The sequence below is a fragment of the Melanotaenia boesemani genome, chromosome 13, assembly GCF_017639745.1.
Source record: "Melanotaenia boesemani isolate fMelBoe1 chromosome 13, fMelBoe1.pri, whole genome shotgun sequence".
Lineage (NCBI taxonomy): Eukaryota > Metazoa > Chordata > Actinopteri > Atheriniformes > Melanotaeniidae > Melanotaenia > Melanotaenia boesemani.
Window position 1 is genome coordinate 12694483 of NC_055694.1, and position 25115 is coordinate 12719597.

Genomic DNA, 25115 nt, shown 5'->3' on the forward strand with positions numbered 1-25115 from the left:
GGTACCCAAAGTGCTGTACAACACAACAACTAAGGGGTAGTGGCAGAGACTAGTCGCAGAAGACTATAAAATCAGATCATGGTACATAATAGTAGATTGAAACAGATTTGAATGGCAAGGACAGTGTCTAAAACAAGACCTCAAACAGACCTTAAGTACTGCTCAATACAGAAACCACCCACCTAACAATTGGGCTGCCTGACAAATGTACAAAAACCCAACAAATGAAGACTTTCACTGCAATCATACGCTACAGCCACAACAGGAGAGCAGAAAGCGGGTGGCCAGTACAAAAGGTTCCTCAGCAAACAGTCCGTGTCACTGTGCTCCGACCACGCAGGGATACAAAGTGGGAAGCAGCAGGTGTTACGTGTTCTCTGGAGAGCGTGAGCGTGCTGTCGGGGTGCCTGGTGGCCAGAAAGGCTATTGCCCCTTTTCCATCTCTTTGCTCATCTTTTCCATCTCTTAACATTAAGATTGTGCCTCTCTGTGCTTGTATCCTTGGCAACCTGCCTCCAACAATGGAGCGAGCTCTGTCCTCAGCATGGGAGGAGTATGGTGCCATGGAGAGGAAAAGCAAGGGGTGAAGAAAGATGGAAAACTGGCAGAGCTGAGTAGAAATACAAGTAAGGGGACAAGTCTCACTGTTTGTCATGTATACACTTGTAGGTCAGAACAGTGGAACGGGGGTTAAACAAGAGAAGGAAGTATGAGATATGAGTCGTAGATGAGCATGGTAAACCTGTGTTAGCAGCTAGCCTGGTATTTACAGACAGACGAGATCTCTGCCACTCCTGAACTGATAAAAGACGAATGTTTCTCAAGATCAAGTATAGACTTTGACCCTTAGACAAGTTCACAAGTCAATGAGACTATAAATGGTCTAAAGCTGATAATAAATCAAATTATGAATGACACATGGTTTGTCAAGAATCTGACTTCTGGTGTTGCAGTCTACATAGAGCTAATTACAAGCTTTAATTGTGTTGTTTTTGTGTGTAACTTTATAAATCCATGTAAGCGATTCTCATGTTTGATGATCTCATGACTCATTAAAATCTTCTTAAACACACTAAAGAAGATTAAGAGATTTTGCACAGTTAATTCAAAACTTGCCAAGGTTATTCCACAGAGGAAGATCTCATGAACCAAGAGAAACCACTTCTCAAAACTGAGTTTTTCCCCCTATGATTTGAGTAAATAACGGAATTAAGAACAAGAGACATCACAATGCGGGCATGAAAGGGGAAACCAGAACAAGGCCCGCCAGTAGATAGAGGACTGTGTTCATCTTTTCCTCCCCCATTGCAGCCGAGCCAAGCCATTGAGATTAATTGCTTATGATCAAATCAGCAGAAGCTGTGTAAATTAAAGAGTAGGCCACCTCCTTCTCCCTCACCTCCACAACATCGCCCACCCTCCCCTGAGTCAGACTCAGTGGACAGTGTGTGTGATGAGCTACAACGCTTATTCACGGCTGCAAACTTGTCATTTCCTCTTTCCCCAGAGAGGAACGCAGAGCGCAGAGAGGGCTTGGAATGGAGCAAAGGGTCGGTCAAATAGCGCAGGCGTATGCACACAGGACACACAGCATCGCCAGTACATGCACGCACACACACACACACACACACACACACACAGACGGTGCCCTAAGCACAACTGCTGATATCTCACCCAGTTTCTCCACACTGCTCCTCTCCCGGCTTCCCTTTCCCTCTCTCACTCTCTCTCATTAAGAAGCCATTAAAGAAGGGCAGTGAGAGACCACATGACCCCTTCCTGACCCCTGAAACACATCCCTGAGCAGGAAGGAGGAGGGATGGAAAGAAAGGGGAAAAATATAACAAGAAAAAAGAGGGGGAAAGATTTAAATAGGAAAAAAAACAGCACAGGGTTGGTGTGAGCATCACAAATACCTGATTGAATTTATCCTTTAACATAGAAAATCTGGTCATATGAGTCTAGTTGCTGTGACATGGCAGTGACATGACATATCCCTCAAAAGAATGATGTTATATGTGTTTTGGACTTGCATTTGCAGTGCAAAAAAAGGTAATCTGTTGTAACATCGTCACATCTATTTCTCTTGCTGGAATAACATTTTACAACTCTCATCTGAATGATAAGATTTGCTGTTTTGGGTGCAAGGATACAGATGCGAACACTGTGGACTGAGGAGGTCTGTAGGAGTCTGAATGGAAGAAAGAGGTAGAGAGGCGTGTGTTAAGTATGCAGTGACTTTAGGAGAAGGGCATAATTTGGGAGTGGAGGGGAAGACGGCTAGGCTGCTTCCTTAGTCGGACACAGGAATGTAGAGCGGGCGGATCCCAGTGTGTGTGTGTGTGTGTTTCTATGTGTACTTGTGCCAGACAGGAATCCCTAACCCCCACAGACTCTGGCTCCACTTATCAGGGCCTAAACAGAGGGGTATGGAGGGGGAGAGAGTGGAGAGGGGTATGGGTGTCCAGCGTTATCAAATCCACCTTTAACCCCATTCGCTCCCTTTCTTTTCTCCTGCATGACACACACAGATGTACACGTGCACACAGGGAAACACACACCAAACCCTGAGGCTGGATGTCTCTATGGGAAGGCCAAATAGTCACAAAAAATGGTCAGTGTTACAGAGTTTCACAATTACAGTAAAAACATGACTATCCCAAACAAACACACACACACACACACACACACACACACACACACACACACATTAACACCCATATGATCAAACTACAGAGTAACTTTTATCATATCCTGCTGGTATTTCCCATTCACTCTGAATTCATAAGGACCACTTCAAAATCTTTTTTCCACTCAAGTCAGATGCAGTTTTAACTGGGGAATTGGTGTTAATGGGAAGAGGAAAACAATGACAGGTACCTCTGTTAAAGGTCCAAGCTGAAACAAGCCTGTTACCCACTTCAGATTCAGAAAAAATGATGCACGAGGAAGAAGAATGGGGTGGGAGTGGGGATGGGGGCTGAGGAAAGGTTGAGAGGATAGGGAAGAGATTTAATGGATCAGGTGAGTTTATTCTTTGTGTGCTGTTGGAGTATAAGGGTACTGGAGTGACAAGACCCAGGGGAAAAGAAAATGATAAAAAGAGATTTAAAAAATGTTTAATTTATTTCTCCTTGACAAAAGTGAGATATATGTGAAACAAAAATGAGTCAGTGGCTTGTTTATCCACTTTCTCCTTTTTGTCTCTAAAAGAAGGATGCTGAAAGGCTCAAATTAGTCTTGTTTCAAGTTTCAACAGAGATCTCATGAGGCTCTCAAATAATTCTCAGGTTTCCTTAACTTTTTCTGCTATATAAACCACTGGGTTCTCCTTATGAACTTGATCTATTCTCCATTCCACCCTCTGCTAAATTTGACTCATGAATCTCATGCTGAGTTCACTTTTTCACTACCTAATTTTTATTTTTTTTCTCAACAAATATTTATTTCCAATTATCCTCAATGTACTTTTTAAAAGTGATTTAATGATGAGTGCAATATGAAACTAAATTGTTTCTATAATCTAAATTGTGCTATCAGCTATCACTAAAAATGGTTTTCTGTACAAGAAATTATAGTCTTTTTAGCTTTCAAAGTGCCTTACTATATGAGATTTTTACCTTTTCAAGCGGAGCCTCCATACCACTGGCTGTGGCTATGAGTTTTTAGACCCACAGCCTGCAATACTGGAACTTACAGACCCTGGTTGGCAGTGACAGCTGAGACTACTACTGAGAGCGGGGGTTATAGTTACAAAAATGTGCTTAAATAAGACAAACAAAATGCACACATCATTTATAAGAAGTTTTTTAGAGTTAACATTTTCTATAAAATGGTAAAATATCTCAGTTTCAACATCTGATGTTTATGTTGTGCTGGGAATAAAATATAGGTTCATGAGATCTAAAAATCATATTCAGTTTTATTTACACTTTACACAGCGTCCCAACTTCTTTTGGAATTGGGCTGTACTTTTAAAAGATCAAATATTTATTCTTCTGTAAAGTAATATCTAATCAATTTCCCCTCACCATTTATGGAATCTACAGAAATATTGAGGGAAAAAAAGAGGTAAACACATAGCGCTCAGGATGAGTTGAAGATGTTGACATTTGCACACGCCATTGGACTAGAGCGCTATCGGTTATACAGACTACATTGTGGTGTGTTCCTTTGTGCTGCGTGGGCTTAACTTCAGGGAGCAGCAGAGAGTGGCTGGACGGTCGGGAGGGATGGAGGTAGAGGAGAAATCGGGACCTCACACAAAAAAAAAGAAGAAGTAATATCTGCAACAAGTGTAATATCAGTAAAATGTGTAATATTCAGAGAACACGTGTTTATAAGTTCTGGCACACTTTCAAGTATCACTGGTAGCAATTATACGGTAAGATTAGGATCACAATAATTCAAACTTACACACTAAACTATCCTCTGTTGGTAGGAATTTTTCAGAAATATTGGCCATAATTTCATTTGGCTTTTGTTTTCATTGAAACCGTTTCGTAAGGTGGCTCCATATCCCATGTTTTTCTGAATTAACAAGATAATTTTAAATACAAAAAACAAAACACAAAACTGCTGTGTTTTTACAAGATAATGTACACCGCTTGTCAGCAATATTAACGAATCATTATTTAATTTAGGCACATATGATAAATTCAGCTTGTGTTCATCCCAGCAATGTAAACTGGAAGGTAAAATGATCTTGACCAATACTAACATTTTTAAAGTTTTACTTTACTGGAATCTGTGAGCCAGGATTTTCCAACCCCCTGATTTCCGAGTGTACCACACATTCACTGTAACAGTGTTTGGATCAGCTACATGCACAACTTTTATCAACATCCTGTATTGATGATGGTGAAAACCATAATGACTGGCAGGGTTCAGAAACTTCGGTCCTCCATTCCCATATATATATATATATATATATATATATATATATATATATATATATATATATATATATATATATATATATATATATATTACAACAACAATGGGTATAGTTATTTACATACTTATTTATATATATATATATATATATATATATATATATATATATATATATATATATAACACTATGTAACTAACTATACTCATAACATAACAGATGTGAGGAAGATGTAATAAGAAACACATTTACTATTAAACCAAGAGAAAGATCTCTCTCTTTCTTTTCTACCTTCGATGCTTCAGTAAACCCTGATCTCTCTTCTTCTTCTTCTTTATATTTTTGGCAGCTGGCAAAAACAAATTGGTGCATCACTGCCACCAAGTGGTCTGGAATGCGGACCAGAATGTTTCTAAGAGGCCAAGTTGTCAAAACATTAGTTTGTCTGCTACATTTTCCCAGTCCCATGCACTGGGCATGGTTTTCTATGCCTGCAAGGCAAGGACCCGCCTATCTGCATTTGGAGGGAGGGGGCTGTGAGGTTATGTGGAAACCGAACCATTGACTAAATCCGTAAGGTGACTAACATGCATCTGGTGAAAATCAGGAGTAAGGGCTAGGATATACTTGCTGTAAACGCAAGCGTACATCTCAATGTTCCGCTCTGTGTATATAGCTGCAAATGATGGAAACACAAGGTGGCCAATACCCTCCGTCCTGGAGGTCACCGCTATGGACAGTACACAGCACTTAGACTCTGAAATAGTAAAAAGGTCAATCTACCATTCATGTTGTATTTCCAGGGCATCAACCCCCAAAACATCTCCAATTTGTTGGCACCTGTTAATGCACGAATGTTTATCAAAACTCGTACAGATGGCGGTAGTTGCAGGCAAGGTTTGAGAGACAGCCTTCAAAATTATCCGCCATTGTTTTTACCTCTGATCTGCCATGTTCATGTTATTGTTCATATGAGCACCTCTAGCATTCAAGTCAATATTGCAACTTGCGCACACAACATGTTACCTTGCATCAATGGGAGCAGCTTACACGCCAAATGAACGCTAGGAACACGTGGCAGCCATGATATGTACCGGGACTCATCGCTAACAACAAGTATATTCCAGCCCTAAAATGGCTGCAAATAGCTCTGGATGAACGCGGTGCAGCCGTAGAAATTGGCCTTTAAACATTAACTTATTTAACTTTATGAAGCTAATTCTTCTCCTGAAATTTCTGTTTCACCGTAGAATCCTTAATTTATTTAAACATTTTGCTACAGTCTCTTAAACAATGGTTTCTTCACAGAATGCCACTAAAGAGCTGAGCACTTTAACTGTATGTTCATTCTTGCAGGACACTGGGTGTGAAAATCAAGGTCAAAATGTTCTCAATGAACAGATACAACATGAGGGCCAAAAAGACTTTAAAATTCTTGAATGTGGCAGACTGGATGAATGGATTCATGAAGACTGAAAGACTTTAACTTGTTGATTGTTTTGCATTGTTGTTCAGCTGTGGTGTGCACGGATAAGAGTTAATTCTGTTAAGTCTTTCTTAGATATTTATAGTTCAGGTCCTTAAGAACCTGGACTATAAATATGTCTATAAATATATTTAGTTGTCTTGAATGTTTTGAAGAGCTCATCATTTTTCTTTATTAAGAAATCCAGTGTATTGAAATCAAAAGCTCAAGTCGGATTTGCAAAGTGTCTCCTTTTAATCTCAAGTATGACTCCTGTTGCAAACGTTATGTCTCACCCCATTTCTTCTAATGAATTGTAGGAGAAACATAAGAAAAGTATGAGAAAATATTAAAACTAAAATTAGGATGAAGGGAGAATCACATTTTTGTCTCATGAGCTTTGAAAGAGAAAACAGTGAGCAGTCATTTTTTTCTCTGGGGAGGTGCAACAATGGAAATAATGAAATGTGTGGGCTGGCAGGTGATCTGGGGCAAAGGGGGTTGCAGAGGAAAATGAGAGGTGAGGAACAAAGCGAAGTTCTCCTTTTTAAAACGTATATGTAGTATATGAAGTAATGATGAGCAGAGAGCTGGAATCCATGCAAAGTCACTGCTTAGCAGAAGAAATATTTCTTAAATCATCTGTGCAAACACTTTTACGGTAATTTGCTGCTTATACAAAACATTTAGTAATAGAATCTTAAAAACAGAACTTGGTGATCTCTAACCCATGAAGATCAAATTAAATAGTTTAATAATTCTAAATTTTGCAATATCTCTCTACCCCCTTTTCATTTGTGTCACAGCAGGCATTTGGTAGCTCGTGGGTTTACCCTGAGTCACCCCTGCTGTTACAACATATCGTCCTACTGTGATATCTACTCTTACCTCACAGATTATATCACAGTTAAGAGGCTTGATTTGTGACGTCTCCCTCTCTGTGACAATGACGTTACCAGTTAAGATAACATGTCTGTAGCAGCAGGCATGTGCATTAGTATCATGCAAAAGCAGGCCTTAAAACTGCCAGAAGCTTATCAGCTGCAAATTTAAAGGTGCTGCATCATCTGGAAGCAAACACAGGGAGCATGTGGAGAGGAGGGTAGCTCTGTAAAGAATACACCACCACACACCTCTATTAAGTCGTGACTGAGAAGCACTGAGTGTTTGTGTTTGAGAGTATTCTGCTTGTTTTCCTCAAAAAAAAGGTGTATATTGTGTATTTACACATTGATAATTATTATTTCTGACTTAACTCTTTCTACCTCATCAAGTTTCAGATTGATGATGACTTCTCATTTTGTGTATGAATTTACTGCATACTCACAAATCAGAAAATGTTTTGGCTTTGCGGAGGCACTGGGAAGGACTGCACACTCAGTCACATTATGGGGTCACTTGCAAACCATGTTGTTGTATGTATTCAAATATCAATTTACCAGACTACTAGTTTTAGCTTTATTTTTATTTTATTTGGCCTGTTTTTTTTTGTTTTGTTTTGTGTGTGTGTGTGTGTGTGTGTGTGTGTGTGTGTGTGTGTGTGTGTGTGTGTGTGTGTGTGTGTGTGTGTGTGTGTGTGTGTGTGTTACAGAATTAATGGGATAAAGCAAACTGAAGCCTATAAGACTGATAATTGTAACTATGATCATGCTTGGCTTGAAGTTTTAAAAGCAATCACCTCAGGGATCGTGTACTGTGCAATACATGTGGGTGTGTATACCTGTGTGAATGTATGGGCTGTATGTGTAATCTAATTTACTAGTGTTTTCTGTTATCTTTTAGGTTTTGTTTTGTTTTTTTTTAAATTATTATTATTATTAAAGCACCTTAAAGGATTGCCTCCGATTTTGTTATACTTGTACAATGACAATAAAGTGATTCTGACTCTGAATTAATAACTAGCTGTAGAAAAAAAAATGTGTTCAGTGTTTTGTGACAATGATTAAAAAAGCTATATTTCTCCTTTTACTAGATAAATTTAGAGTTGACATTCAGCTCTGCAGCACAAACCCAGTTTGATAATTAGAGTAAATAAAAGGTATTTGTTCTTCCCTATGCATGAAATTAAGAACTTCCATATAATAACTCCTAACCCTATAATATCTAACACTATAAGGACTTAAAATAGCTATTGCGACATATGAAATACATAAAGGTCTTTTTTTTTCCACATTTTATTTTTTTCCATTAAACTTGATCATATTCCCTAATATCTGAAAAGAGCTCATAATATTGCATGTAATATTCAGTGCTTTTGTATAGATGGAATATTCGCATTAACAGAGACATGTTTTGTAAATAAAATGACTGTTTCATATTTATCAGTCAGAAATGAGAAAACATAAATCTTATTTAACCCCTATCAACCACTATTAAAGTGAACCAGGGACTAAGCTATGGTAAGAGACAAACTTTACAAAAAAAGCTTATAATTACTTTACACAGATTAAAAAAAAATGCATTAATTATATTATTTAAAGTAAGAATTCATTCACTTTTTCACAGGATGCTCTTGTTCCAAGAAAAAAGGGTTAAAGGATTTATATAGTTACTTTTTCTTTATAGACACTGAACGGTCATTAAGATTCAGAAAGCGTGTGGATTTATCATTGAATAAAAGTTATCACTGTAAACAAAAGTGAAATTATGTCACAACGAAGTGGTGGACACAATTCACATCAAGAGAATCCTAATTATCATGGAAGACACGGAACAGAATCTGCAGTCTGAGGTGTGGGTGAGGGTGGGGATGGGGTAGATAACAGAAGAGTGTGAGGCTGGTTGAGAGTCAAGTGCCTTGTGTTCTTTCTAGATATGTAGGAGCATTATGTGAGTGATGTTATTCATCATTATCATACTTCTATTTCTTTCTTTTCCCCATTCATTTTTAAAGCATTTTTAAAAATGGCATTTAAAGGTACCAGCATATTTTCTGTTTTCTGTTAGTTATAGTAATGTTTACATGAGAAATGTATGAAATAAAAATGCTTCAGGGAAGTGACTGCAAGAGGGATTAAGCTTTTGTTTTTGTGATCAATGTAAAAATACTTGTTTCAAATGTTTTATGGTATTTTCTGTACTTTTTCCTGACCTATAACTAGTAGTTCCGCTTTTTAACAAGCAAATAAACAGGCAGATTCAGCTGATGAGGAAGAAGTTTAACCCACCCACAGCCCTGCATTTATTTGAAGCCAATGTAGTCAATATGAAACACACATGCAGACACACACACACATATACAGTCTATACAAAAGTGGTTGTAGCTCCAGTATTCAAGATGAGTGAAAACAGAAGTGACAGTATGAACTGACAGGATGGTAAGAAGGTCCAAACAGACTGAGGGAAGGAGGGATAGAGGAGAGAAGGAGGAGACAAATCGTTGTGAAGGACAGATAGTGGCTTCCAGTACTGTCTTCAGCATCTCTGTAACTATCAAACCCAAAAAAGAACCGCACACAAACACACACATGTACACAGCCCAAGCCATAATTGTCCCCTGTGGTGATTTTGGCCTCTCCCTCCTAGTTTCTCATTGCTGTTGGCCAACTCTTCTGTATCTTTAACACTTTCTTTTTTTTCCTCTTTGGACAGAGAGGAGGAGGGGTGGGAGCTGTCACAAAGGAAGGAATGAGGGATGAAGGAGAGAGAAAGGTCTAAAGGAAGGAGGTGTGGAGGGGTGTGGCGGCTGAGAGGGGGAATGAAGGGAGAAGAGAGAATGAATGTGTAAGAGGAAGGGAGACTTTGCCCTCCAGCTGGAACACTCCCACAATTGTGCGCACATATGTGTATGTGTGTGTACACACAGCGTTTGTGTGTAAGCTGTGTCACGGCCAAACCGACACACCCACAGGCTGTAGACCTCTATATCCTGTTCGGGTTGTCCATTTGTCCAAACATCATACCCCCACCTCCTCCTCCTCTACCTCTTCCTTGTCGCTCCCCTTTTCTAACTGGTCTGACGGGGGTAGAGGCTGCCGAGGGAGTGGGTACAGTAAATAGAACAAAGCCACCTTTCTAAAATAAACAGACCAAGGAAGAGGAACTTCAGGTCTACTGAAAATGAGTGAGCAAGAGAGCTCATATTCAGCTTCAAGCTACTTCATCATGGGGTTAATCTCTTCTCCAAAGTGAGTGTTTCTGATATTTCCTGTCAGTCATTCTGCAAGTGTCTAAATCTACCTCTCTTTCTCTCACATACACACTTTACCAAATTTCAGTATCCAAACTGCTTGGCCTAAACTTACTTTTGGTGAATGCTGGCCTCAGGGTGACACATAAGCCATAGAGAGCAGCGGTGCCGGGCTCACGGCTACAGGGCCCATTACAGGCTATCAGATCACTACAGGAGTGAGAGAGAAGCAACCTAGCTCACATCAAATCATATCTCCTATGTTTAAAAAAAAGTCCTGTCATTGATCTCATATTAAAAGGGACATTTCATCATTGGCTGTGTGTCTCAGACTTAGTTGCAACATCCCAATTTTATTTCCACACTATGTTTAATTATAAAACACATTTTTTTTTTACAGCTCCAACAACATTATGGGACATGAAGGTCCTAAAATCATCCCACAAAAGGGAGACAAATAAGGATATTATTATACTAAATGCTTTAAGTTGCACTTGCAACACTATAGCAGGGTGAGTCTGGGGCAAACAACTGTATTAACGCATAAATAAATAAAATAAATAAAATAAATAAATAAAGGACAGTGAATCCGGAAGAAGGCATGGTGTTTTCTCATAGATGAATTTTAAGGTTTGCATATGTTTGATCTACAAAGTCAACCACAACCATTAAGACAGTTGTATGTAGATATTTTGGGTATGCAGTGGAGTATAAACAGTGTGTGTTGATATGTGTTGCCGGGTTTTGGCTGCGGGGGTACTGCTGTGAATGTTCAACCACAAAAACCTCCTGACCCTCCCACCCATGTGTCATGCCAACAGGACATCCTGTCAGACTGCATTCTGGGTAGTTTGATTCTTAGACGCGAGTGATCAATGCCAAGAAGTGTGTTTGTGTGCGCAGAGTAAGCCAGATACATTTTGAAGGGAAACACAGGGATTATACGGTAACACATAGTTCACAGGATATTTTCAGGTATGTGTTTTAATACTTGCATCAAAGTTAGTGTACTAAAACATACAGTGTGTGTGTGGGCTTTTGCTGGCCTAAACACACACATGGGCCCAACCCAGGTGCACTCAGGGTGGGATGGCTAATCTTTAACCCTCCCCCCCCCCCCAAACACACACAAACACACGCACACCTTTTCCTCCTCCTCTTGTCCACCCAACAATCCTTCTCTGGCCTGTTCCAGGGGCAGGAGGTAGAGAGGTGGGGGTGCTGACGTTTTGGAAAAAAGCCATGGTCAAGAGTGGGGAGGGGGCGACTTCCGGTCCAAAATGGTGCTTTTAAAGCCAAAGAATTATAAATAGAGCAGGTGTCAGTATTGAGAACTGCTGCGAGAGAAAAAGACAGACAGCAAGAGTGTGAAAAATTGTGTGAATGTGTGTGTGGTGTGCTGTGATGCCATGGTGGAGTGGGAGAAGGGGCTTTTTTAGTTGGTGGGCCGCCCATAATGTCCAGCAGGATGTGAGGTCATATGACAAAGATGGCTGGTGGGTGGTGAGAAATGATTCATTATCACAGAGATAATGGAACTTTCTTTCTTTCTTTAATTTTTACTTTCGAAACAAAACAGGCTGACATGAGAGGGAAAAATGGGGAAAGAACAGTGTTATTGTCTTATCTTACAACTCCCCCAAGGACAAAAAAAGATGCTAGGGAGAGACAGAGGGTATATGAGTTTGTGTGTGTTTGGTAGCAGGGGACAAAAAGGGGAAGGAGATGATGAAGGGAGTAGGGGAAACTGAGGTAGGTGGGGTGAGAAGGCTACAAAAGTCAATAGGGTGGGAGGAAAGGGTAGAAATCATCTAGGCAGTCAGAGGACAAAGAGGCAGAGCAAATAGGGGGTGGGGGGGACACAGTGAGGCACAGAGAGGGGTCTGGAGTACAAAGACAGTGAGAGACAGAACTGATAATAGACTGCTGGTGGAAAAAGTGAGAAAGATTAAGCCAGACCCTTAGAAAAACCCACAGAATAACTCAGATGGAGAGGAGAGAATACAGGAGGAGAGGCCTCAACATGATGTAGCTATCTAACCCATCGCATGTCAAACACAAAGCCATGAAGACAGGGGTTAAAAATTAAGTCCACACTCTGAAATATTAAATCTATTTTGGATTTTAATGAAGGAGAAGTGAATTAAGGAGGAAATGTGAGAGTAGATTATGAAACCAAGAGCGAGGAAAAAGGAGAGAAGATGTGGAGATGTGTGTGAGGTGTGAGGGGGTTGAAATCTGTTCACGGTGTTTTAAATATTAAACCTATTTCAAGTTTAATGAAGTGCAAATACTATGGGGAGAGTCTTAACTGGAATGCAGAGAGGAAGGGGGCGAAAGGGGGATCCGATTCATTATTTCAAGTGTTCACCTTTAGACTGCAGAGACTTGGGGAGAAGAGCATGGAGAGACGAAGGGAAAAAAGGAGAGAAAGTTTATGCAAAAATAAAGGGCAGAGCACCTGTCTGTGGGCCCCAGGTGAATCCAGGAGGCTGAACTCAAGAAGACCTGAACTCAAGCAAGTCAAAACATGCAGTGTTAAGTGCTAAGCATGCATGCAGGAGCAAACAGGATATGGTTCTATTGAAAAATTATTCATTTTCTTTTGAAAAGAATCTTTTTATTGAAATAGCATGTGTCTGTGGACATGAGCGTTTGCAAGAGCTTGTATTAGTTGCTGAAGAGCGGAACTCTGAGGCCGCAGAGCAGAGAGGAAGAGAGTCAGATAAAGACGTTGGATTTAAAAAAAAAAAAAAAAAGATTCTCGATGTAATCAATGTGCAACAGCTAGAGGGAAATGGAAAGAACAACCCACATGTGATTGAACTGTACATGTCTACATAATCATATGCTCCAAGCTTTGTGTTTGTGAGTGTGTGTATTGCACCGGCCATGTACCAGATTGCCAAAATCCCCCAAGCTGCCACTAAAGGTCACCATGTCTGCGTGTGTGTGTGCTTTAATACCAGCAAGAAAACACAAACAAAAGTTATTTCCAGTGCCGTTATTATGTAGGAACAAAGATCAAGGTGGTGTTTGCCCCAAGAATAACGGCAGTAGGAAAGAAATCAATCATTAAGTTGTGTGTTTAAACACTCAACACTCAGAGGGAAGAACAAGCTTTGTCTCTGATATGACATATTCATCTTCTGAAGAAGAGACACATTCATTAATGAAATTAATGTGTATCTAAACCATAATTTTTATACATTGTTGATATATCCGTTGTTATTACCGTTTTAGTGCTACCATTTTCCAAAGCTGTTACTTTTTAAATATGCTTATCCATATGACTGATATTTCAAGTGTTTAGAAATGTGTCTATAAAAGTTTGAACCATGACTTCTACTGAATCAGTGTGATCATTTTAAGGGTCAAAACTGGGTCAAAAAGTATCAGTAGAATGACCTAATGACCCAATAATGACCCAAGTTACAAATGGCACCACTACAGGATGGAGGAGGGCTACTGGTATGGGCTCTTTATTGTAAAGTTAAATTAATCAAAGCTTTTCTGGGCGAGAATGGATGAAGACTCAACTTCCACACCTGCTGCCAGTTTCTGGAACATAGTTTCCTCAAGCAGAGGTGTATGAAAAGGTTGGCAGCATTGGAGGCCATAATCTTTACAGATCTTTTAGCAAAACTCTACTGATAGTCAGCAAAGGCCTACAGGTTTACAAGCTAATGAATAGAGCCACTTCCTCCTCTGATTTAATTCCTACTGAGAACTTTTGGCCCTTCTCAAATGTAAACTTTTAGAAGGGCAGTTTGAGGCTGTAGTTGCTTCTCTGGCCAAAGTTGATAGACTGTAGGACATGAGATCAAGTCCCACATTTTGGGATAATGTTCCACATTTTTAATGGTTCTTTTTTTATATGATTTACACAACACGATAGACCTTATTTGGAGATCTGGGTTCATTTACTGTAAAGAAAGCAGGGAATGTCCTCATGATAGGGACTGTGTATCAAGTAAACTGTGCACACATGGATCAAGTAAAGATGAATCTGTCAACATCTTTGCTGTCTAGCTTTGCACAATGACGAGAAAAACCATATTATCACAACTTAAGCTATCTATGATCACAATGTCCGGTTGGCCTTCAAAACAAATAAATGATAAATGATAGATAGATAGATAGATAGATAGATAGATAGATAGATAGATAGATAGATAGATAGATAGATAGATAGATAGATAGATAGATAGATAGATAGATAGATAGATAGATAGATAGATAGATAGATCTATCTTCAAGGAGCAATCAAAGCAGGAGTTAACTAAAAATAATTTTAGCTAATTATTTAAAGGTTCAAGCCACAGTGAGCAAAATACAAACTTTAAAACTTCTTTCTCAAAAATTGTCATATCCAATCTTGTGTCGTGCATAAAAATCTACACGTATTGCTGTTTGCTGAAATCCAAGTGATACTGCTTTATTTCCCTGCCTCACTTGTAACAGTTCAAAGTGTCAGTAGACAAGGTGAGCCTCAGAAATAAGAAGCTGAAGCATTAGCAAATGAGAGAAAAGGCTTTTGAGAGCTTAGTGACCTTAATAATGACATGCAGTAAACATAGCAGATGTTTGCAAGAGAAGGGGATCTAAAAAACAAACAAATCCTATTTCTTGCAGCTGTTTATATCCACATAGGCACATGGCATGTTCTTCTAGCTACTTTGACGGCTGTGCGCTAATACACTGAGCCTTTATACAGCCATATATTATCCTTATATTACTGAATAATCCAGCAAAATCCTTAGCTAGACACCCCTTGTGTTGTACAAAATATAAATGTTTCTATTAGCAAAGCATGGTCACTGATTACAGATGAATGAGAGGGAGGGAGAAAGACAAAGTGTGTAGGCACTTCTCATCAATAAAGAATGAAGCAATTAAGCTAATCTCAGACTGAAGGTGCCCTTTCTCCTTCATACCTACCAGAGCCCTTCATGGAAACTAACAAATGGACTTCATGGAACAACAATTCCACCACAAACTAGCTGTCTCATAATGGCTACATCACACGTAGCTACAAGTAATCTTTTCAATGTGGAGAGTAAATGCCAAGAAAAGGCATATTTGTGTGCCAAATATTATTTTTTTTCTAACAATAACCAAATAGTTTCACATAAACATATCCCTGCATCACTGTGGAGTTAGGTGGTGAGTGATCCACCTCTTAAAATTCTAATCTTTGGCAAAACAAAGCCCAGGATATAAAATGTTGTGTTGATGTGGAACTTGTTTGGTGTAAACAGCGGTTACTGTAGACGTATAGGTTGTTAATTTTTACAACCAATTAGCAAAAAACAAGAAGAAAATGTTAGATAAAAACCTTCAGTTTTGAACATGTTGTTTGCTAGATTGGGATTGCTGCAAAGCAGCAAACTACAGCAAATTTACATTAAATAATCAACATCCTTCTTGCTTATAACTTCTTGAACTTAACCAGACCTGTAGTGGTATATTAGTTAAGTAGTTTGGTGCCAGTTTTGGTATCTAAACCTAGATAAGTAGTAAGAGAGGAGAAGAAAAACGCTAAGAAAAAAAAAGAAAAGGAAGAAAATTAAATAATATTTAAAAAATGTCTATCTCAAACTTGACTTTCCAAAACAGAACTACGACAAATTAGTGCCCATGTCACACCCACTGCTTTCTAATGTGGAACGTGGCCTTTGTCAATCATTTACAAGGCAAGCTTTTCTCCTGGTGTCAAGCATTGCTGCAGCAGGTGTGTTATGTTTAAGAATGCCTTGTATGTGTCTCAGAAATGCTACAAATACAGCAACACTGTCTCATCATCATTCCATTGTTAGGTTATAACCTGGTCTTCTATTATTCCCATAAACAAGAAATTCAAACTGACATATCTATTGAGCAAATCTTCCCTGCAAAGCTTGCCAACTCCGTCTTGCAATGCTCACTTCCTACTTCCTTGACCTTTTCCACATTCTAGTATATTCCTTATTCAGATCACTGACTACAGGTGACAAAATCCTGGGCTTAAGGAGACTAGAGACTTAAGGAGACTAACACTCTAAGCCCATGTGTGTATTTTTGACCCTGATTTGGGAAAAAAGTATAGAACTAATTTTAATTGTACAAGTAAAAGAGGACCCCCACAGCCAAAATATAAAACCCCTTCTTGTACAGACCAATAATGACCTCATTACGCCTGTTCAACAATCCACCAAACCTTACCAAAACACCCCCCCCCCCCCTAAAACTTACTACTCAAATCTGTCCTCATATACATTACAACTATTAAACTTCAGATGGTAACATGATGTTTTACTGCTAAATATCAAGGCTAAACTTCGAAAGGAGAACCCATTCTCTCATTCTCCCCTAATTTAAGCCAAGCCCTGAAACCCAGTAGTATGAATGATTGTCTTTTGGCTAACACCAGGTGAGTCTACACCGGCAGCAACACTAGACTTCCTCTAACCTTTAGGTGAGAAAACACTCATCTAATTAGAGACTGCTTCAGCACAGCCAGGCTTAAACTCCACCTTCTACCAAAACCATACGACTGACCAATGTTAATAGTGCTACTGAGTGGGAGTGTGTGAATATGAATGTCTGTGACTCTGAAGATCAAGACAAGTTGTGCCTGGGTACAGTAATAAGGTCTGACTACAGGTCATAAAATTTGGGGCTGAAGATGTGGAGTTGAGAAGACAAAACCACAAGCCCAAAGGATGCTTAGTCCAATTTCTCTTCATTTATTTGTTCCTCTTTTATTCCTCTTTCTCATTACCCCTTTAATATAACACTCTCTTTTTCTTTTCCCTCTTCTTGCCCTTTCCAGAAGGTCCTTCCCTAAACCCCAGAGAGAAGGGGAGGAGTCTGGGATGGTGAGGACGCGTTGGTAATCCGTGCAGTGACCCAGGTCAATTCAATTATCCTGTTTTCTTTCACTGTGCGACGCGTGTGCCCATTTCACAGCCAACTCCCTTAATGCGCCCAGGATTAGCTTCTCTTACTTTTAATGATCTACCTATCAACGCCTTGGGGCACACAATACACACACAGTCACATGCACACAGATAAGTTTATCATGTATAAGTTTTAGTCTGAAGGAATTTACTAAACAATTCTGCAACACTGAGGATCAAGGGAAAATTCTAAATAAATATGTTCTTATGTGCTTTTGCTTGTTTATGTGGGAGTGCAGCTTACATAAACTGCAGTAAGGAGAGGATTGCATTATCCATCCGCATTTACCCAGACTCCACCTCACACCTTCAAGATTTGAGATAATCATCTTAGGCCTGACACGTTTTGTATAAGCTGACTAATCTCAACCCTGGAAAAGAGGTCAATTTCAAGAAGTAAACTGTGCGGATGGCTGATGTGCATGGAGTTATCCATCCGGGCCTCAAAGTATTAAGGACTAATGTACAGTAAAGTCTCATGCACAAGAGTTCAAAGAAGAGACAAAAGCAGGTTGTTTGCTCCCATCTGCTGACCTTTTAAAAGATAAATTAGATTTTGCTACTGTTAGGTGTTGAGACGACAGTCTCGCTGAGTTATCTAACCTAATCTCATTATCTTACCAGTCATTCAGTAATTACATGCCTGGATAGCTAACTAATAGGGGTCAAGCATTACAAAACTGTAACAACTCAAGAAAACTCTGAAACCTCAAAGTCAACAGAACAGCATCGAAGATGGAAATCTTTTATTTTGACCTCCCTCCTTTTTTTTATATTCTTCCTGCTGTTGTGACATTTAACTGACAATATAACCACACAATGAAAATAAAAGACTATTTTGACCAGTAAACACGTGGCATCCTTCCACAGACAAAGAAAGTGAACAGTGCTAAAGGTTGTTAGCCTTACCTGGGATGTCCTGTCCATTGTAGTTCCATCCAGTGACACCCAGCATGGAGGGCAGAGGAGATCCAGGCCTACTGTCCCTTTCCCGCTCCCGCTCCCGGTCCCAGTTCCTCTCAGCCTGCTGGGTAATATGTCTAACTGTGTCTTTGTTCTTCCTGTTCTTCCTTCGCCCTGACCCTGAAAGGGGTTGCCAAGGCCCTTCTCCACTCGCTCCACCAGCTCCCCCAGCCCCTTGCTCCGCCTGACTTTGGGTTGCTCCCTTGGGAGTGTCCCTTGGATGAGAAGAGGAAGCAGGGGAGACCTGCTCCTCTTTGACATTGAGGGGCCTGTAGTCATGTGGCCAGGCGGGTTGAGAGTCATGGCAGGCTTCCTCCTGGCTCTCATGACTCTTTGGGGGTTCCTGGTCCTCTTTTCCATAAGTACTGCCTCCCTCGTGGCAGCTGGCGATGGCTGAGTCCCCAGAAGAGTTGGCTGGGCTGGTGCGGCGTGCCAGCCACGGGGAGGTGCTGCGACCAGACATGATGGAGGCTAAGGCCTCAGAAGCCATGCCCACTAGCCCACCTCCCCCTCCTCCTAAACCTGCTCCCGGTACAACCCCTGCTCCTACTATACCCACTCCTCCTCCACCTCCTCCAACTCCTCCACCTCCTCCTAAACCTGCAGCAACAGCTCCCATTTCAAAGTCAGCCAGCTCATCAGCCATCTCAGAGCGGATGCTGATGTCCAGAGCAGCTTTGATGAAGCTGTGGCAGGCCTGGACAATGTCTGTCATTTGCAGATAGCTGGCGGCCGACATGACCTCGATCACATTCTTACTGGTGAGAGCAAGGTGTGCCGAGTACATGAAGTCCAGGATGGCTTTGAAGCCTGTCGCCGTGACAATGTCCAGGTGAGTGACAGTAGTCTGATGGTGAGGCTCTGCCCCTTTTTTAACCTGGAGGACACAGAAAAGGAGCATTAACAGTAGGACTCTCTTGTAAATTGTAAAACAAAATCAATTCCTTGAGCTGTCTTCTCAAGTAGGGTTTGTTACCTGGCAGTAAAGAGTTTTGAAATATCGGGAGGAGCCCAGAAGGACGTTCTTGTGGGCTTTGAAGATCTTTCCATCCACAATGACACAGGCGTCACAGAGGATGCCATGCTGTCTCTGCTCATTGAGCTCTCTGAGGAGCTGACGATAGTGAGATGAGATCTCCATGTCCTCCTTCCTGTTGTTCATCTGTGTAGCTGAACAATAGCCTCTCTTCCAAACATCTGCCGGCAAATAAAAGAAGACATGCAAGCGTTTATTTATGCAACAAAATATTTTCTGTAGTATTAAAGATACAGGATTGATGATCGATTGGCATGATTTTACAAAAATGTTCAGTAGCAGAGTGCCTTTGTAAATTTGTAGATTTTAAGTCCATTTATATGGCTGATAGCTCGATGCAAACCTTAAATTATCTAGTTTTTAAAGTAAGAAGGAAAAAATAAGTGGAATTTAACTGTGAATCGCTCTTAAAAGAAGAGCCAGGGTAAAGATATGTCAGCAATAACTCAGAAAAAAAATAATGACATCAATAGAAACCACATCTCAGCCGCTGTAGTTTGATGTCTAAAAAAAGCCCAGTAGCAAATAATCAAAAATCTCTGTTTTTAAACTGTTTGACAGGTGTATATATATGTGTGTTTCTGTGTGTGTATGAGTGAATGTGTGTGAAGGAGAGAGAGCAAGAGAGTGTATGCTCATTAAAAATGGCAGTTAAAAGTGTAACACTTTCACAAAACAGTTTTGAGGCAGAAAAAACACCTCATTTAGTACCATTTTAGAATTACACTGATCAATAAATATAACCTTGGTTCTTTCTTGTTTTAACTACGAATATAAGCAGATGTGAAGTTCAGACGTAAGCTTACTCTTGAACCTTCACCTCTGTGTTTCTGATCTTGCACACTTCAGTTTAGATTGTGAACACAAAGTTTTTTTTGAAAGCCACAGAGAGAGGACCCTTAATGACAATTCAGCTGTCAGAGAAAGAAGACTCAACTTTCAGTAATCACCTCACATGAGTCATGGTGGTGCGACAGGGATACTGTCATATGTCATTACCATTCCTACAAATGGTGAAAACTCAAAAACTGAAAGTTCACTATCTATCAGACAATAAAACTGCTCTTCTGCCTTTGCTTGTGCACACACACCTACTGATCTCAGAGTGAAGCAGGGTTTTTGCTTAAGTGCAGGTAAAACGTGTTTTTTTTATACATGATGCGTTGTGATCTTACACATTAAACAATGGTAGCAGGTTAAGGGATGCAGGAAAAGGCCACAGCTAGGGAGGCACAGAGGGAGACAAAGGAAGATGTGAACATCACTGTGTTAATTCATGCAAGGAGGTGGCAGAAAAACACAGAGAACTCACATGAGCTCCTGCAAACACAAACACAAGCACTCATTCTCAGATGCAGAAGAAGACACACACACACTCAGTCAGTACATTAGCCGCAGCATTAGCAGCCACTCCTGCTCTTGTCTCGATGAGGGCTAAATCACGGGGACGCGGAGTGTTACCAAACGCAGCAGTGATTTGTTTTGGGAACGCCACAGCTGTCAGCTCTCATGGGCCACTGCGAGAGATGACAGCTCGGGTTGGCCAAGGTGACAGCAGCGTTTGCTCGGGGGCCGGCACACTTCAGGTCATGTTTAGCAAAGCTCTGCTCAACCTGATGGCTTGTAAGATCAGATAAATCCACAGTGTCTCCCACGTCCACTTGGACAAACACACCTCCTATGAACAGCAGTGGACAAGCCGATCAAGTGATTGTGACAACTGCTGAAGCCTGCCTTTCTCAAAGGGGGGGTCTATCGATGCACAGCCATCTCAAAACCTTTAACTTTGATTGGTGATTCTTTAAGTCAGAGAATGCACTGAAAGCAAAAAGAAAGTTAGATGTGAATGCAGAATAACAGTGTCCCTCAGAGTTTCAAAAGGCAAGTTTTGACGCAAATGTTTCTGCTCTGGCTCACACATTTCTTTGAGAAAAGTATTGGCAGTCTAACCTTGAGATATTCTTTCCTTTCTGCATTGCTAGAGGTATTGAGAGTCTTCACCTTTCACCTTAGGAGACAAACCAAGCAGTTTTAAAGACACAGTGATTGTGCTCCTCCTCTCTCTGCCCCTCTTCTCTCAGGGCCATTCGCACATTCAATTCTAAAGCCCACTGTATAAGATACGCTCCCTCTCAGAGCCGCATAAAACACAAAAGGAGTCATTTATTCATAGAGACATATTCCTCCTATTCCCATTCCCTGTTTTCTTCAAGTCAGTGTGGATGGTGAAATAAAGGGTCACTGTAAAGCACATTCAGCAGCCTGCATCGGAGACGCATTTCTCTTAGTAACTCAAAAGTGACAGCGAAAGAAAGTCATTATTCAGGATTTGTAATAAGGGTCTACCTAACTATCCAGATACAGTCGGCAATGACAAATAAGCAAATTAAATTTCATTTGACATACTCACAACATCACAATATTTATGTTAGGAGAATTAAGCAATAGCAATCCCTGGTTAGAGCCTTTTAAAAGTGAGAATTTTATGCTTTCGTTTTTCCTGACCAATAGTCAATTCAGTCCTTTCAGTTATACAATGTCTGTTCATTTATGTATTTATTTTACATTTAATGAATTAGCAGAAGAATGTGGTAGAGGTAGAGATATAATCAAAAACAAAACAGAAATGTTGTTATTTTGTTTAATTTAATTCAGATTTGTAGAATTGTTATTTGAGTGCAAGTGGATCTGTAAAAGGAATACACCTGCATTTTGTAACCTCTTTTATTAAGTTTCTATACCACCTTTATCATATTCAGGGTCACAGGGAGGCTGGAGTCTGCTGAACAAAAAGTGAGGTTCACCCTGGACTGGCTGCCACACACAGCAAAATAAGACAAACAACTATGCATGCTCACACCTACGGTCAGTCTAAAATAACCAGTTAACGTGGAAGGCATGTTTTTGAATGGTGGGAGAAAACTGGGGTAACCAGAGAGAAACCATGCATGTATGGAGGGAACATGCAAACTGCACAAAGAAATGTCTCTGCTGAAGTTCAAACATATAACTTTGTTGCCGTGAAACAGCAATGCTAACCATCACATCACCTCACAGCCCTAGTTTTCCATCTTTCAGGGTCCAAATGATTAATAGGAACTAAAATGTTTGGAATCACTCCAAAACTGAGCTAGAATATTGTAACCAACTGCAATATAATCCAAGAAGCTATTGTTAATATCGAAGTGGAAGAGCTTGCTTGTTGTTGTTATCCTTCTATGTTTATGTATGCACTGACACCCGGCCTACAAAGAGGGATTCATGACTAATTGAGGTAACTTTAGGTTCAAACCTTAAGGTTTTAGTGTTATGAAAGCCAGTTTATTTTCTGCTGTGCCATGGCTGCTTATGATGGAACCTAACCACCTGTGCCGGTTATGTTCAACACAAGGGATCAATTTATGAAAAAGCACCCTCTCTGGACCAATCAATTCAGCTGGAATCGACTGCTCAGACATCAGTGCTAGGTCAGTAAGAGTCTTATACTGTCTCTCTCACAAGAGTTAGTTTCCCATGAAGTCTATTCTTTAGATCAGTTAAAAGAAAAAAGAAAACTCCTTACTGTTTTTTACTTTTAAATAATTTTAAGACATTCTATGAACAAAGCCAGCTTATAAATTTCTTCCAAAATAAAAAAAAACAACTAAAATGAATTCAAATAATTTTGAAACAGAGATGACATAAAAATATCAGAAAATCACAAAAAGCCACTGATTTAAAAAATGTTTTAAATTGTGCAGAGAGCATTTATAACAGTCATTCTACATGAGTTAATAATAAACTTGCAACCCAGTTATTAAATAAAAGACAGTTTGTTAAGTAATGCTGCAGTGATATTAATAAGGCTGTTCATTCATGAATTCATGAAGAAGACAACCTCAACAGCAGATAACCACTAGCTATCACCTTCATCACGTTCATAATCAGTTTCATTGAGAGAGAAATCTTGCTTGTTGGGGTTTGGTAAACTAGATGACTGAAAGATACTCTGTGTATGTTATAGTACATGGCTCAGTAAAAAAAATAAATGCATTACACTTGATTAAACAAAAAAACTCAGTCCAAGCAGTTCTAGTTCAATGTGTATAGCTGCCCCTCAGATAGCATTAAAGCTGTTACATGGTTATCGGATACAGCATTCTCACTCATTATTGGTCCTATTCCAAACATTTGAGTCTATTTGGAATGAATTATTTAAACGCTGGATGATGAGAATTTTCCTGTAACTTTGTTTTAAAAGTTAACAAATTTAAACCCTGTTGGTCTGATGCAAAGGACACGTTTCTTAAGGAGAGTTAAATTAAATACATAAATACATTTAATTTCTGTGGTGCAAGTGATCATATGTGTGAATGTGAGGCTTGGGCTACAGCCATGTTAAATGGTGCCTCCAATCTAACAAAGCAATGATCAGTGGAGGGTAAAGCAACAGCAGGGACTGAGAGAAAGAGAAAGGGGTCTAATCAGATTTATTGCTTCAACAGACTCACAGACATACCGAATTAGTAGTTAGGTAGGGAAGAGGAGCTTTAATGGAGTGTGTTTTGACCTCTAAACTCTTTGCTTGCCTAATTGGCTTGTTTAATTTCGGCATGTCCAATTCCCTCCAGTCAGAGACCCCTTTTCCAGAGGAACCAATACCATGCCAACCCTAATACACAAACACTCATCGGTCTTTTTTCCTCTTCAGAGAGCTACTCCATTTTACCCCATGAGTTTAGACTATCAGCAGGACCAAAGCCCATTCCTTTCACCATGTGAGTACAGCCTTGATTTAAAGCAGGCTTTTTCTCTTTTTTTCCCCCCTGAAATATTCACTTGACACAAGATGGAAAGGTAAGGTAAAATGAACTTGTCAAACAACTATAGAAATGAAAGAGGCAGAGACATTTGTATCTAAAGCATTAGCTGTCTCACCAAGGCTACAGAAACTAAAGCATTTCAACATGTCACACAGAACAAAAAAAAGCCTTTTATCCCTCTATGAAATCTTACTGCAAAATAAAGAAAAAAAAAAGAAAGGAAATAGACATCAGGAGGCAGGCTGACAGTCTGAGTGCTTATTTGTGGTCAGAGACGATTGTTTCAGTAAAGCATGCCACCAGAGCTCCAAGACCCTGTCACCCTTCTGAGACCAAACCAAAAGTGACTGTCCTCCTTAACCCCTCCTTTCTTCACCCTCACACACATACACACAATAAAGAGCTCTGTTCAACTCGAAAAACACATTCAATCCCCACCCCTTTATACACAAATACACGCTACTAAAAACATCCACATTCACACGCTTAGCAGAGCCGTCATGGCATCACACCGGGTTTGTCCTGGTCACATCACAGCAAAGTCACTTAAGGCCCCAGCCAGACAGCTAAAGAGATACGACGTGTGATGGAGTGAGAGAATGGGGCTTCATCCTTCTTGTGTTTCCCTTAATGCAGCCTGTCCCTCCAAGCCACTTCTCTGCCTCCTTGACCGCGCAGGACCGAGGGAAGATGGAGAACAAGGTCCTTCTGAATCAAACTAAAAGTGATACTCTGTTTAATACAGCAGTTTTACAAGATCTTACAAGGTATTCTCACATCATGCTGGATGAAGATGTTAGAAGATGCAAAGCATCTTCACATTGGGTGATTACATAAGATATTTTAGCAAATGAAACTTGCATGAAGCCCTCTGGCTCTTGTGTC

The 25115-nt window shown here is 40.0% G+C and overlaps 1 protein-coding gene across 2 annotated transcripts in view; it reads right to left on the minus strand.

Annotated features, from left to right (window-relative positions):
• Positions 1 to 25115, minus strand: part of zbtb46 (zinc finger and BTB domain containing 46) — a 67148-nt gene that overhangs the window by 26094 nt on the left and 15939 nt on the right. For both annotated transcript variants that reach the window (XM_042003984.1, XM_042003983.1), the window contains exons 2-3: positions 19369 to 19589; positions 18339 to 19269 (exon numbers count right to left, since the gene is read on the minus strand). In XM_042003984.1, coding sequence (XP_041859918.1) covers positions 18339 to 19269; positions 19369 to 19554 — 1117 coding nt within the window. In that variant the 5' untranslated portion in view covers positions 19555 to 19589. The remainder of the gene's footprint in view (positions 1 to 18338; positions 19270 to 19368; positions 19590 to 25115) is intronic.